The sequence below is a fragment of the Oncorhynchus mykiss genome, chromosome 5 (assembly GCF_013265735.2).
Source record: "Oncorhynchus mykiss isolate Arlee chromosome 5, USDA_OmykA_1.1, whole genome shotgun sequence".
In the NCBI taxonomy this organism is placed as follows: Eukaryota; Metazoa; Chordata; class Actinopteri; order Salmoniformes; family Salmonidae; genus Oncorhynchus; species Oncorhynchus mykiss.
Window position 1 is genome coordinate 17147780 of NC_048569.1, and position 12217 is coordinate 17159996.

At 43.3% G+C, this 12217-nt stretch overlaps 2 protein-coding genes across 2 annotated transcripts; both read right to left on the minus strand.

Annotated features, from left to right (window-relative positions):
• Nucleotides 1-68: 68 nt before the first annotated feature.
• Nucleotides 69-2297, minus strand: hwa (huluwa). Its single transcript, XM_021601312.2, has 3 exons — nucleotides 1535-2297; nucleotides 1248-1443; nucleotides 69-621 (listed from the first exon to the last, which is right to left on the minus strand). Exons 1-3 carry the CDS (start codon nucleotides 2138-2140, stop codon nucleotides 455-457), a joined length of 969 nt encoding a protein of 322 aa, XP_021456987.1. The 5' UTR covers nucleotides 2141-2297; the 3' UTR covers nucleotides 69-454.
• Nucleotides 2298-5684: 3387 nt separating this feature from the next.
• LOC110523350 (dnaJ homolog subfamily B member 5) lies at nucleotides 5685-10299 on the minus strand. Its single transcript, XM_021601973.2, has 4 exons — nucleotides 9711-10299; nucleotides 8493-8748; nucleotides 7470-8038; nucleotides 5685-6612 (listed from the first exon to the last, which is right to left on the minus strand). Exons 1-4 carry the CDS (start codon nucleotides 9807-9809, stop codon nucleotides 6379-6381), a joined length of 1158 nt encoding a protein of 385 aa, XP_021457648.1. The 5' UTR covers nucleotides 9810-10299; the 3' UTR covers nucleotides 5685-6378.
• Nucleotides 10300-12217: the final 1918 nt, after the last annotated feature.

The window sequence follows — 12217 nt, forward strand, 5'->3', positions numbered from 1 at the left end:
TGGGTGTCAGTTTGCAATTTGTACAGATCTTTGAAAAGGGAATAAACTTCAACCATGAAACCAATCAATTAGTTTGAGGAAATATGTATTGCTTGCAATACAATCTTTATTGACAACTTTAGTAGTGGATGAAATAAAATGTAAGCAATTTTAGTGCATATAATAAATGTGCATATTCAAGTGTAACAAACAATGTGAATAGTAGAAGTGTCTTGGACAATGAATATACATAGTTTAATGAGAATAAATGTGTGATTTACAAAAGTGAGTGCAGTTTTTTACAAAACTGGTGTGTGGGGAGGGGGGGGGGGGGGGGGGGGGGGGGGGGCGTTTCGTTTGGCTAATTGGAAATAGTGATAATCTGTGTTAGTGCGCTTTTTAGAATTAAATATTTTGAGAAAAATGTAGCCTAATAATAATAAATAAATATTAAAATATGTAATGTTCTCTGGCATCATACCCAATAATGCTTGGTATGCAATGCAGGCATGTGATGTTTCTGTTTGGGTATGTTTTTCTCCCTCACATAGCACGGGTCGTAATAGTCCCATTCCATTCCGGAGTCCCACACACCGTTGTTGAGACCGTCGCTGTCCGCGGATAAAATCCGGAGCGAGACACCTGGAGAAGCGTTTGCGTAATTAGCTTGGCAGTGATGTAAAACGTATCCAATTGTCATACATGAGTAAAAGTAATGATACCTTAATAGAAAATGACTAGTAAAAGACACCAAGTAAAATACTTGAGTAAAAGTATTTGGTTTTAAATATACTTAAGCGTCAAAAGTATAAATAATTTAAAATGCTTTAAAATTATGCAAACCGGATGGCACTTTCCCCCCTTATTACAGGGATAGCAAGGGGCACACCAACACTCAGACATAATTTACAAACGAAACGTGTTTAGCGAGTCCGTCTGAGGCAGGGATGACAGGGATGTTCTCTTGATACATTAAGTGCGTGAATTGGACCATCTTCGTGTCGTGTTAAGCGTTCAAAATGTAAGGAGTAGCCTACTTTTGGGTGTCAGGGAAAATGTATGGAGTAAAAAGTACACTTATTTAGAAATGTAGTTAAGTAAAAGTCAAATAGCCCCAAAAACGACTTAAGTAGCACTTTAAAGTATTTGTACACCACTGTAGATAGAAAGCGATGGCCTATCACAGCCTAATGGTGGAGAACATTTGATATTCATACTTCATGTAAATGTAAAACCGCTATGTTCTAGTAGGCCTAATGATGGCTCACCGGCGCTTGCTCCAAAGTCGCTGTCCAATCCAGGGCCCATGGTGGAATAGTTGTCAGATACAACAAAGCATGACATCTCTTGAGGTATGTTACTGGTATATTCACATTCGAAGTCAACCATATCAAACTGGTGTTCTATGTTGTTCAATAGCTCCATGGTGCTGCACCGACGCATGGGCCTCTGGTCAGATGTTACCTGCGTGCGTAAAAACAGTCATTCATCACATGTATCCAAGACAGACTTCAAGGGTTACAAACTAATTTTGGGCTAGAAACCACGAACTAACCGTTGAGTGTGGATTATTTAGCGTAGGCGAGTTGGGTGGTACAAGGTTAGGCCGTTCTACCTCTGAATCACTTGACTGCGGTAGGACAGGGGCGCTTCTGCGCCAGTTCATTTTGTTCCTGCTGTACATTCGTGACCTACGCGTCTGGTCGACCCTGGAGGTGGCCAATATGGTGCTCTGCGTCCTCAGAGACTCCAAGCCACCGCCTGTGGCCCCGTCTGGCCGGATGAATCGGATTCTCTGGTCCACTGCTGCCCTCTCCTTTGACGAAGTTCTTGAAGAGTTCGAGGGCTGTGTCCGAATTGTCTCTGCAACCGAGATGTAAGCCCTTTTCCCATCTTGATTTGGCAACAATGGCGTCTCGGATATTCTGGTCATTCTCTGGCGCATCGACAGAGTAGACTGTAACATACTATCGTAGTCCTCTCGTTGTCTTTTTCTGTTCTTCTTTGAACAAATGTGTAACTTGTAACCCAGAAACAAACAGTTCAACAACAACAGAAGAACCACACACGGTAAGAGTAGAATAATAAGTAGCGTTAAACTGGTAATTGGCAAACCATCGCTCCGATTTGAGGGTGGTGTTGATGGGCCTATTTGCGACATTTCATAACATAGTTTATAGGATCCAATTCCAGAACACAAGATTTGTGAGTTTGTTCAAAATTACTTATCCTAATTGGTTATTTTCTGTGAGCACGCAGGTGTTTTGTGGCACCAATCAATTTCACTATCCTGCGTTTGAACTCTGCACAATGAGTGCTTGGATTTTGTGCTTGGCAAACCCTGTGTCCATGGTCTCTTAGATTTTCTGCTTCAAGATCTATCCAATTTGTTTGTCACCACAATACATCTCTGCATTTAAAGGAGCATATTTTACTCCCAAAATTAACCATTTACCCACAGTCAAATATATAGACATATAGACAATATATATATACATATAGACAACCGAATGGAGGCCTACTCGAAAATGTTTGAGACAATCAGTTGTGTTGTGACAAGGTGGTATACAGAATATAGCCCATTTGGTAAAAGACCAAGTTCATATTATGGAAAGAACAGCTCAAATAAGCAAAGAGAAACAACAGCCCATCATTACTTTAAGACATGAAGGTCAGTCAATTATGAAAATTGAAAGAACTTTTAAAGTTTCTTCAAGTGCAGTTTCAGAAACCATTTCAGAACTATGATGAAACTGGCTCTCATGAGGACTGCCACAAGAAAAGAAGACCCAGAGTTAACTCTGCTGCAGAGGATAAATTCATTCGTTACCAGCCTGAGAAATTGCAGCCCAAATAAATGCTTCAGAGTTCAAGTAACAGACACATCTCACCATCAACTGTTCAGAGGAGACTGTGCAAATCAGTCCTTCATGGTTGAATTGCTGCAAAGAAACCACTACTTAAGGACACCAATAAGAAGGGACTTGCTTGGGCCAAGAAATATGAACAATGGACATTAGACCAGTGGAAATCTGTCCTTTGGCCTGATGAGTCCAAATTTGAGATTTTTGGTTCCAACTGCTGTGTCTTTCTGAGATGCAGAGTAGAGTGATATTTGCATGTGTGGTTTGCACTGTGAAGCATGGGGGAGGAGGTGTGGTAACACTGTCAGTGATTTATTTAAAATTCAAGGCACACTTAACCAGCATGACTACCACAGCATTCTGCAGCAATACGCCATCCCATCTGGTTTGCGCTTAGTGAGACTATCATTTGTTTTTCAACAGGACAATGACCCATCACACCTCCAGGCTGTGTAGGGGCTATTTGACCAAGGAGAGTGATGGTGCTGCATCAGATGACCTGGCCTCCACAATCACCTGACCTCAACCCATTTGAGATGAGTTGGGATGAGTTGGACATTAGAGTGAAGGAAAAGCAGCCAACAAGTGCTCAGCATATGTGAGAACTCCTCCAAGACTTTTGGAAACCCTATTACGGGGGCTGAGTCGCTGGCTTACTGGTGCTCTTCCATGCCATCCCTAGGAGGGGTGTGTCACTTGAGTGGGTTGAGTCACTGATGTGATCTTCCTGTCCGGGTTGGCGCCCACCTCTGGTTCATGCCATGGGGGAGATCTTCATGGGCTATACTCGGCCTTGTCTCAGGGTAGTAAGTTGGTAGTTGAAGATATCCCTCTAGTGGTGTGGTGTCTGTGCTTTGGCAAAGTGGGTGGGGTTATATCCTGCCTGTTTGGCCCTGTCCGGGGGTATCGTCGGATGGGGCCACAGTGTCTCCCAACCCATCATGTCTCAGCCTCCAGTATTTATGCTGCAATAGTTTGTGTTGGGGGGCTAGGGTCAGTCTGTTATATATGGAGTATTTATCCTGTCTTATCCAGTGTCCTGTGTGAACTTTAAGTATGCTCCCTCTAATTTTCTATTTTTTTCTCTTTCTCTCGGAGGACCTGAGCCCTAGGACCATGCCTCAAAACTACCTGGCCTGATGACTCATTGCTGTCCTCAGTCCCCTTGCTGTCCTCAAGTCCACCTGGTAGTGCTGCTGCTCCAGTTTCAACTTATTATTATCTGACCCTGCTGGTCGTCTATGAACGTTTGAACATCTTGGCCATGTACTGTTATTATCTCCACCTGGCACAGCCAGAAGAGGTCTGGCCACCCCTCAGAGCCTGGTTCCTCTCTAGGTTTCTTCCTAGGTTCCAGACTTTCTAGGGAGTTTTTTCTAGCCACTGTGCTGTTTGAGGTTTTAGGCCCGGTTTCCGTACAGCACTTTATGACATTGGCTGATGTAAAAAGGGCTTTATAAATAAATTGATTGATTCCAGGTGAAGCTGGTTGAGTGAATGCCAAGTGTGTGCAAAGCTGCCATCAAGGCAAAGGGTGGCTACTTTGAAGAATCTAAAATATATTTTGATTTGTTTAACACTTTTGGTTATTACATGATTCCATGCGTTATTTATTCGTTTTCATGCCTTCACTATTCTACAATGTAGAAAATACTAAAAATCAAGAAAAACCCTTGACTTACTAGGTGTTTACAATAGTTTATTTCACATTTTTAATGAGACAAGGGCATCCCTGCCGGCCTAACCCTGATGATGCTGGGCCAACTGGTCGGTATTCAGCCATGGCTAGACTAACTACCATTAAAATATATATGTGGTTAATTGTTAGCTAATTGAGTGACCTCCCTAACAAGAGAGGAACTGCTGATGCACATCCACATGACTAAAATCACACCAGTTGTAATTTACTATTCTTACTCTCAGTAAGTTGAGACTGAGTTCCTAAAAAATACATTTGATTCAATTTTAGCGATAAACATTGTGAAGTTTTGCAGTACAGTACTGCTCAAAACCTACTGCAACCACTGAGGATCTGCAACAGTTTACCACAGTAATCCTTTCTAGCACGATATACACTTATCCCAGAAAGCACACCAGATATACCCTGGCGTTATGTGGCTGAGCGATGAGGAGAAACATATGTTTTTTGCAGAATATTTAGATAAAGCCTGGAATAAAATAAAAAGGGCTACCTATAATTAAATTGTACAAATATTTAGCTTCTATGTGGTAAATGGCACGTGTGTTTATAGATGGTGTATAGGCTTGTCTCCCATATGAATCTTCTCTTTGTTCCAGACTTGGTTCAAATGCCTTCTGTTTATTTTTTTCTGTTTTTATCTGTATGTATGTATGTATATCCTTTTACTGCTCTAGGGATATAATTATTATTTGAATATCCTTTATTTACTATTATGTATAGATTTTTAACTTACATTTCTTCACTCTATGCAATGCGCAATGCAGAGAACACTGGATGAAGAATTGACATTTAATTACCACAGTGAATTATTGTAATGTTTGTTTGTGTCAGTTAATTCCATAAGGGATGGATTGCCAATTGGTGATTTAACACGAAAATGAAATTTCATTAATTCATTCACTTTTTATTTTTGGGTCAACCGCTTGATCTGCACTTGGATGTAGTCAGATAGCTCTCAGGCCTCATTGGTCTTCCATGATTTTGTGGGAGGAGACTTTGTCTTGCTCCAACTTCTGCATCCATATTCAGATTGTTTGTGTTCAGCATTGCCTGTGGCAATATGGACATGCTCTGCATGAATTGTCATTCATGACCGCTGCTGCACATTTTATACGATAATCAAACACCAACCCCATGAGTTAAAATTCTGCTATTTTCATTTATTTAACATGCTTTTCTTTGTGTCCATTTGTCAATTTCCAATAATACATTAACATCTGGTATAAGTTAAAGCACATATATACACAAACATTTCAAATGATTCAGTTGAACATTTGACAGAGGAATCTCTTTTAGAGACAAAGTTATAAATATTTTTGTACACAAGTACACTCTTGTACACAAGTACATATTTGTTATTGTAATAAATCAATGTAAAGGTGCAGTCATATGAAAACCATACAACCATAGCCTACAAGTGGTAGAATCATTTTGTCACGTGACTATCAACTACCTCAGGTTTCTGTAATAAGTCAAATGACTCGATTGGAATACCAAGTTCCTGATATAGGCAAGCAGTATACACAGTAACAGTACCTATTCCCTTTTCATTCAAGAGAAAGTCAGTAGATGTGCCCAGACACTCAGGAGTCCATTTGCCAGTTAAACTGTAAACCTTTCTACTTGTGGCATTGTATCTGTTAAATATGCTTATGAAAAGTGCCTATAATCAAAAAAGCTTCCATCTGACCCTCTCCGGTGCCCTCTGCCATTGTCTCTAAACCGAGCACAGGGAGAAGCTGTGCTGGATTGTCACAGCACCTGGCAAGGCTGTGATTTTATTAGCTCAAACAGTAGGTCGTTAGCACAATAGCATGCTAGGACGTTAGCCCATTAGCACCCAGCGAGGCTGTGTTTGATGATCTCTTTGGACTGGGGAGGGATCCTGTCAGGGAAGGCCACCTGGAATTCCACCACCAGGTCGCCACGTGTGGACGGGGTCTTGGCGTGGGGCAGGCCCTCGCCCCTCAGCCGCCGGATGCCGCCGGGCTTGATGACATCACTGCACGGCAGCGGCATCGTCCTGTTGTCCAGGGTGGGGACGTTGACTGTGCATCCACATAGAGCCTGGAAGGAAACAGAGAGGAAGATCAAATTTGTTAGTTTTCCGGTTCCTTGTTTTATGTTGAAAGCCTTTGGTTACATAATACAGTACATGCAGCAGACGCCATACCAAAATTAGCTGCAGTTGGAACTTCTGAATGAATGTATGAAACTCTTACCTAACCATGGCAATTTTCCAAGTGAATGTGTTATATCACAGAATTGAATGTAGAGCATTTACCCCCTAAAGACAATGCTTTGCACTGTTATGCAATGATAAGTGTTACAAATATCATACCGGTAATCTTCTCTGTATTCTGGCTGTGCGTGTGGGTGTCGGTACTCAACAGAGTGACTGAGTGGGGCCATGGGAAGATGGAGAGGAGCTCTTTGAAGAGGCTGCCATGTCTGTGAACGCTCTCATACTAATCTGAGGAGCGTAGGACGTGGGAGTGAGTGACTGCGAGCCAGAGAGAGAGGGCGAGAGGAAGCTAAAGGCTGGCAGAGGAGTCAGTGAGGGAGCGAAGTGAAAGAAGTGTGAGGGGGCGGCCGACACAGAGGCTATATTTAGCTACAGCTGCTGCTCTCTGCAGGGTGCACTGCACTGTGTGTTCGTGGGGGTCTGTGAGCTGAGCTAAGGACAAGGTTGGAGCAGTGGTGGGTTAGCTGAGGGGGGCTCTGAATAGAACAGTGTTTTATCTATTCTACAGCCACCAATTTGAGCCATTGTCCAAAGTATGGAAGTGGCACACTTCAGCCGTGCCTTGAATCTTCATGTAATCCTACCTAAACTAAAAGTATGGCAGTGCTGTAATTCTGCTAAGACTTACTGTGTTATACACCCAAATAAATGTAGGGTTGACACACAAACACAAACTTACTTCTTTGAGGGTGATCTTGGCTGTATACACAATGTGGGACCCATCCCTCTTGTAGTGGGGGTGTTTCTTGTCCTTGAGAACGAAGGCCACGTCGGCGGGTATGTTGTTGGGCGTCTCATCGCCCTCTCTGGGGAAGGTGATCTTGGTACCTTCCTTCCACCCCTTCTTTACCACCACGTTCAGGACCTTGTCCTCGGTGCGCAGGCTGCGGCCGTCCGGGTTGAGACGGCGCCGAGTGATCTTCATGTGCTTGGTGCAGCCATGGAACACCTCTTCCAGGGTCACCAGGAGGTCGTGCACCACCGCCATGCCTTGCAGACGCCGACGTCCGCGCCGAAGCTTCTCGCCAGTGGGGCCATAGTTACTGTGGTAACCACCGACGTGGCTGAAGGTGAAGCGGCTGAAGGGGTTGAAGAGCTCCTCCTCGCCGTCGGGCCCGAAGAAGATGTCGAAGTGGTCGGAACCTTGGAAGAAGGAGGAGAATGTGGCATGGGCGTCACCGTGGTAACTGTACTGATGGGTGTTGTTCTCCTTGCCTGCCATGGACACTCCGCCTCCGTTCTTAAGACCTGAGACACAAAAGGAAAAAAGACAGTTAGTACAGTTTACTCAGGCAGAAGATGTGTGATCTTCCATCTTGTCCAATCTTCTATTCTACTTATCACTCTGAGACAAAGTTCTTACTCATGTATATTTGGTTTAACACTTCTAGAGAGCTTACAAAATGTACATTTGGCAATTTTTTAAGTTTGCAGAAACATTTTCTTGGTGGATGGCTGAATAATTTATCAGCCTGCAGTTGTCTCCACCACACATGTTGGGCTGGCTCTCTGGTGGACCAGGTTCTGCAGATTTTTTGCTAGATGCAACAGCAATTGGCAAAGGTACTGCTGCTTACCATCAACCATTCAACAATGCATCTGCCTGTGCTATAGTAACTACTTCTACTCAACTGACAAAGGCAAAGAGCCCTACTAGGCTACTGCTGGTTGAATGACAAGGGAAGGAAGGAAAGGCTCTCACCTTCTTCTCCAAACTGATCATAGATGACTCTCTTCTTGGGGTCGGTCAGAATCTCGTAAGCTTCTGCGATCTCCTTGAACTTGTCTGCGGCGTCAGCGGCGCTGTTCTTGTCGGGGTGAAACTTTAGGGCCATCTTCCTGTATCCCTTCTTGATCTCATCTTCGTTGGAGTCTGTCTCCACGCCCAGGACCTTGTAGAAATCCTTCCCCATAGGCTTGATGGACATAACAGGCACCTCTTGGTCCTTTTGGTTCTCCTGGAGAAACAGGATGAGAGAAGAAACACATTAGATCTCTATAGCCTACAGATGTCAACCCCCTTATAAAAGGACAAATGCCTGACTGAATTACGCCCACCAATAGATTCACTTTGTCCTTTGTCTAAAAGTCAGATTCGAACTGTGCCTCAATGAAAAGATATGAAACCAGAGTTGGATAAGATGTGGTAGAAAGATAACTAATTCCCTGGCCTGTGGGTTCTAAACCGTCCTTATAGTGCTCTCGTTGCCATGCCCATGATAATGCATTGCTAAGCATCCGTCACCTTTATGACACCCAGCAGGTGTGACATTTAACAGTTGATTGAGAATGACCAAGACAAATAGCACAGAGTCACCAATGATTATCAGGAAAGCCTACTGTGCTAGTTTGCACCAATATCAGAAGATGCATACTTGGAAATGTCAGTGTTATGAATACAAATGACCACAATATCAATGTATTATTCAATATTGCATTCAGCCAATGAAAACAGTGTTATGTTAAAACTAGCCCATGGCAAATGCAATTATGTCCATTTCAGTCTTACCAACTAAAATTCAGATATTTATCTGCTCACCTATAATACAGATAATGTGAATATGGGGGGGAGCTCATGTGTATGAGCATGGTGAAGCAGACTGCAGCTCCTACCACAGATCCTGGATGCACCCTGATTGTCTCAACTAGGCTACACTGTCTGCAGGATACTGGGGAACCCATTGCTCCCATACAAGTTGAACAGGCTATAGTTCGAAAAGAGCATTCAATATTTGACATAAATCACTATGCTTAATCTCAAAGACTATTCTCAGCAATTAGCAAAATCTTTGAACTCAGTCTTTTTAACGACACAACCATAAGGCACAATTAATGACTATATGCGTAAAATGAGCATTGATATAATTCATTACAATCAGTAAATTACTGAAATTAATACAATTGTAAAAATATAACTTACCCCTGATGAAGAGCCCGAGCTGTCATTCCTGTTCATAACGCGGACCTTGCACTTGACATTTTTGGTTTTCACTCCAAACTGTGTCCAGATCAGAACCATAGTGTTCTCTTATTGAGGAGCTGTCCGCTGTTCTGTGGTGCTGAACGTTTCTTAGCTGTTTTAGCTGTGCTTGAGCTGTTGGTTGACTGAACCGCTGACTGCAGACTGTGCTATATACCGCCGCCGCAGCCCTTTACTATACACTCACCACCCACGCAGCGTGACTGAGCTTTCCCAAAACCCGCCCATTTTCATACGCACAAGAGGGAATACCGTGCCTACCGATTTCTCCTAGAGACCATTGGTGTTCGCAGCATTATCACGCGGATGTAACAGCCTCCTTCTCCTTCTTGAGGCTCGTTTCCGGAATTCTGAGCAGAAGCTCATGGAACAGTCACGACCAGTGAGGTGAATCCTCAGAGCTGTCGAGGGTTGTCGACTGAAGACTGACTGACAGATAGACATCCCTAGAGGCTATTTAATCCCCCTGACATGGACCATTGGATTGAACAATCCCTTGAGGCTATATGATCAGAGAAATTAATCGTTATTGTTTTCTAGTCAAGTACTAATTCATATGACTATATATACTCTGAAGCTCAGTTGGTAGAGGATTGCGCTTGCAACGCCAGGATAGTGGGTTCGATTCCCAGGACCCCGCTTATTTAAAATGTGTGCATGCATGACTGTAAATCCATTAAGATAAAAGTGTCTGCTTACTGGTTTATATTATTATATTTAATAGGGGAACAGATAAGGACATACGATCCCAGTATGGTGACATCATGCATTCTCAATCTACTTCATAACAACAAAGTGTTTATTTTAGGTTCTGTAGGATGCTCATCTGGTTGTTAGATATCTGGTTAGATTAGATGTGCTTCATATGAACAAAGTATAGAATAGAAATGGACTGATGATCGATTCAAAGAAACCATTTGAGTATCCTGCAAGACTTATTTGGTGTTGTTTTGTCTAGCAGTATGAATTGTATAAGTGGCCATCCAGTACAGTTGAAGTAAGGACCTGTGTTGTTGTGTACAGCAGTTTATGGTTATGGAACAAAAAGTGGACATACATGGCCATGTTTCCTCTTCTATGATGCTCACCACAGCCAATGGGAGAGATGGATTCTCCATCGTTCAGTGGAGTCTCCCATTCACTCCAACAGGAAATGGAGACAAATTTGGTCTGAACATGGGGAGTCAGGAGCGTCACTGGCTCTGGCTGGAGTGGGGCTCTTCTACAGCAGAGAGAGGGATGGTTCTAGAATGCAACGAATTAGGACATTCTGTTCTATTCACAGTATTCTCACTCTCCCATCTGCCCACGGGAACATTGGGACTGGTGGAAATCAGAGCTCGCTGTCTCTCTCGCCTTTTTTTCTCTCCTCGAATAGGAAATCACAGTTATTAATGTGTCGTGTCACACTGAGACTATGGCTGGAGGGGGCGGCAGGGGGGACGGCTCACGTGCCAAAGTGTACCAATAATACACACAGACAAGCATGCAGAATGGGCGCACTCGCATGCGGTCTGTCACACTTCAGTACTTTATTTGAATCTAATTAAGCATTGTCATTGTCACATGCTAGGGGCTGTATTGTCACTGGTCTATTTATGGACTATGGAGCCGACTACAAAAGCTATCACACACAAAAATACATAGTTGTACAATACAGAATTGTTGTACACCTTTATTCTTGTCTATGTGATTTGCCTGAGGGCTGATACACTACATGTCCAAAAGTATGTGGACAACCATTAAAATTAGTGGATTCTGCTATTTCAGCCACACCCGTTGCTGACAGGAGTAGAAAATTGAGCATACAGCTATACAATTTCCATAAACAAACATTGGCTGTAGAATAGCCTTACTGAAGAGCTCAGTGACTTTCAACTTGGCACAGACATAGGAATGCTACCTTTCCAACAAGTCAGTTGGTCACATTTCTGCCATGCTAGAGTTGCCACGGTCAACTGTAAGTGCTGTTATTGTCAAGTGTAAACGTCTAGGAGCAACAACGGCTCAGTCGCGAAGTGGTAGGCCACACAAGCTCAGAGAATGGGACCGCGAGCGCTGAAGATCCTAAAAATTGTCTCTCCTCGGTTGCAACACTATCGAGTTCCAAACTGCCTCTGGATCAACATCAGCACAATAAATGTTTGTTGGGAGCTTCATGAAATGGGTTTCCATGGCAGAGCAGTCTCACACAAGCCTAAGATCACCATGCACAATGCCAAGCATTGGCTGGAGTGGTGTAAAGCTCACCGCATTTGGACTCTAGAGCAGTGGAAACGCGTTCTCTGGAGTGATGAATCATGCTTCACCATCTGGCAGTCAGACAGACGAATCTGAGTTTGGAGGATGCCAGGAAAATGCTACCTGCCTGAATGCATAGTGCCAACTGTAAAGTTTAGTGGAGGAGGAATAATAGTCTGGGGCTGTTTTTCATGGTTTGGGCTAGG